Here is a 1,128-nt window from a genome sequence, read left to right as displayed (position 1 = left end):
GTTCCAGTCCTAGGAGGTCCCTAGAGTCATCACATTCACAGAGACAGAAAGTAGGATGGGGGGTGCCAGGGCCTGGGGAGAAGGAATTGGGAGTGACTATTTCATGGGGACAGAATCTTGCTCTGTCGCCCAGGCTGGAGTGCAGTGGCATGATCTTGGCTCACTGCAAACTCCGTCTCTTGGGTTCAAGTGATTCTCCTGCCTCAGCTTCCCAAGTAGCTGGGACTACAGGCGTTCATCACCACGCCCAGCTAATTTTTGAATTTTTTTTTAGTAGAGATGGGATTTCACTATATGTTGGCCAGGCTGGTCTTGAACTCCTGACCTCAGGTGATCCGCCCACCTTGGCTTCCCAAAGTGCTGGGATTACAGGTGTGAGCCCCCTCGCCCAGCCTATAAGTTTTTCTGTAGAGACAGGGTCTTGCTGTGTTGCCCAGGCTCGTCTCAAACTCCTGGGCTCAAGGGACCCTCCCACCTCAGCCTCCTGAAATGCTGGGATTCCAGGTGTGAGCCACCAAGCCCGGCCCCCTGTGTGATTTTCATGTCCCCGCTGTGCATCCTGACGCATCCCCACCTCACCTCCGGTCGATCATCTGGTAGCACTTCTTCAGCCAGCCGATCCCTGGCATCCTTCGCCGGGGCGTGGCGCCGTTCAGGTACACGATCATGTAGTCCTCAGCCACCAGGAGCTCTAAGCTGCTGATGACGTACCTGCTCACGGGGCACAGAAGGCAGGGACCCAACATGGAGGGGTCCAGCGTCAGGACACCTGCGGTGCCGACCCCGCCTGCCTCCACCCCTGCCCTGGCTGGGCCAGCCGCACCGGTCCAGATGTTGTCTGCTGTCCTGGCGGACTGCAGGGTGGGAGCGGATGTGGATGATCCCAGCACACTCCACATGAGTGGCAGCGGGCAGCCTCCTAGGGCAGTTACCCTTTTATTGAGTCTTGTTTTTTTTTTGAGACGGAGTTTTGTTCTTGTCGCCCAGGCTGGAGTGCAGTGGTGCGATCTTGGCTCACTGCAACCTCCGCTTCCCTGGCGGACTGCAGGGTGGGAGCGGATGTGGATGATCCCAGCACACTCCACATGAGTGGCAGCGGGCAGCCTCCTAGGGCAGTTACCCTTTTAT

At 57.6% G+C, this 1,128-nt stretch overlaps 1 protein-coding gene across 1 annotated transcript in view; it reads right to left on the bottom strand.

Annotated features, from left to right (window-relative positions):
* Positions 1-1,128, bottom strand: part of ATCAY (ataxia, cerebellar, Cayman type) — a 61,104-nt gene that overhangs the window by 25,405 nt on the left and 34,571 nt on the right. Inside the window, exon 7 of the mRNA XM_011943451.1 lies at positions 580-711. Coding sequence (XP_011798841.1) covers positions 580-711 — 132 coding nt within the window. The remainder of the gene's footprint in view (positions 1-579; positions 712-1,128) is intronic.

This window comes from Colobus angolensis, unplaced genomic scaffold (assembly GCF_000951035.1).
Source record: "Colobus angolensis palliatus isolate OR3802 unplaced genomic scaffold, Cang.pa_1.0 Scaffold22, whole genome shotgun sequence".
In the NCBI taxonomy this organism is placed as follows: domain Eukaryota; kingdom Metazoa; phylum Chordata; class Mammalia; order Primates; family Cercopithecidae; genus Colobus; species Colobus angolensis.
The sequence above is the reverse complement of the archived record's forward strand: the minus strand, read 5'-3'. Positions and strand labels throughout refer to the sequence as shown.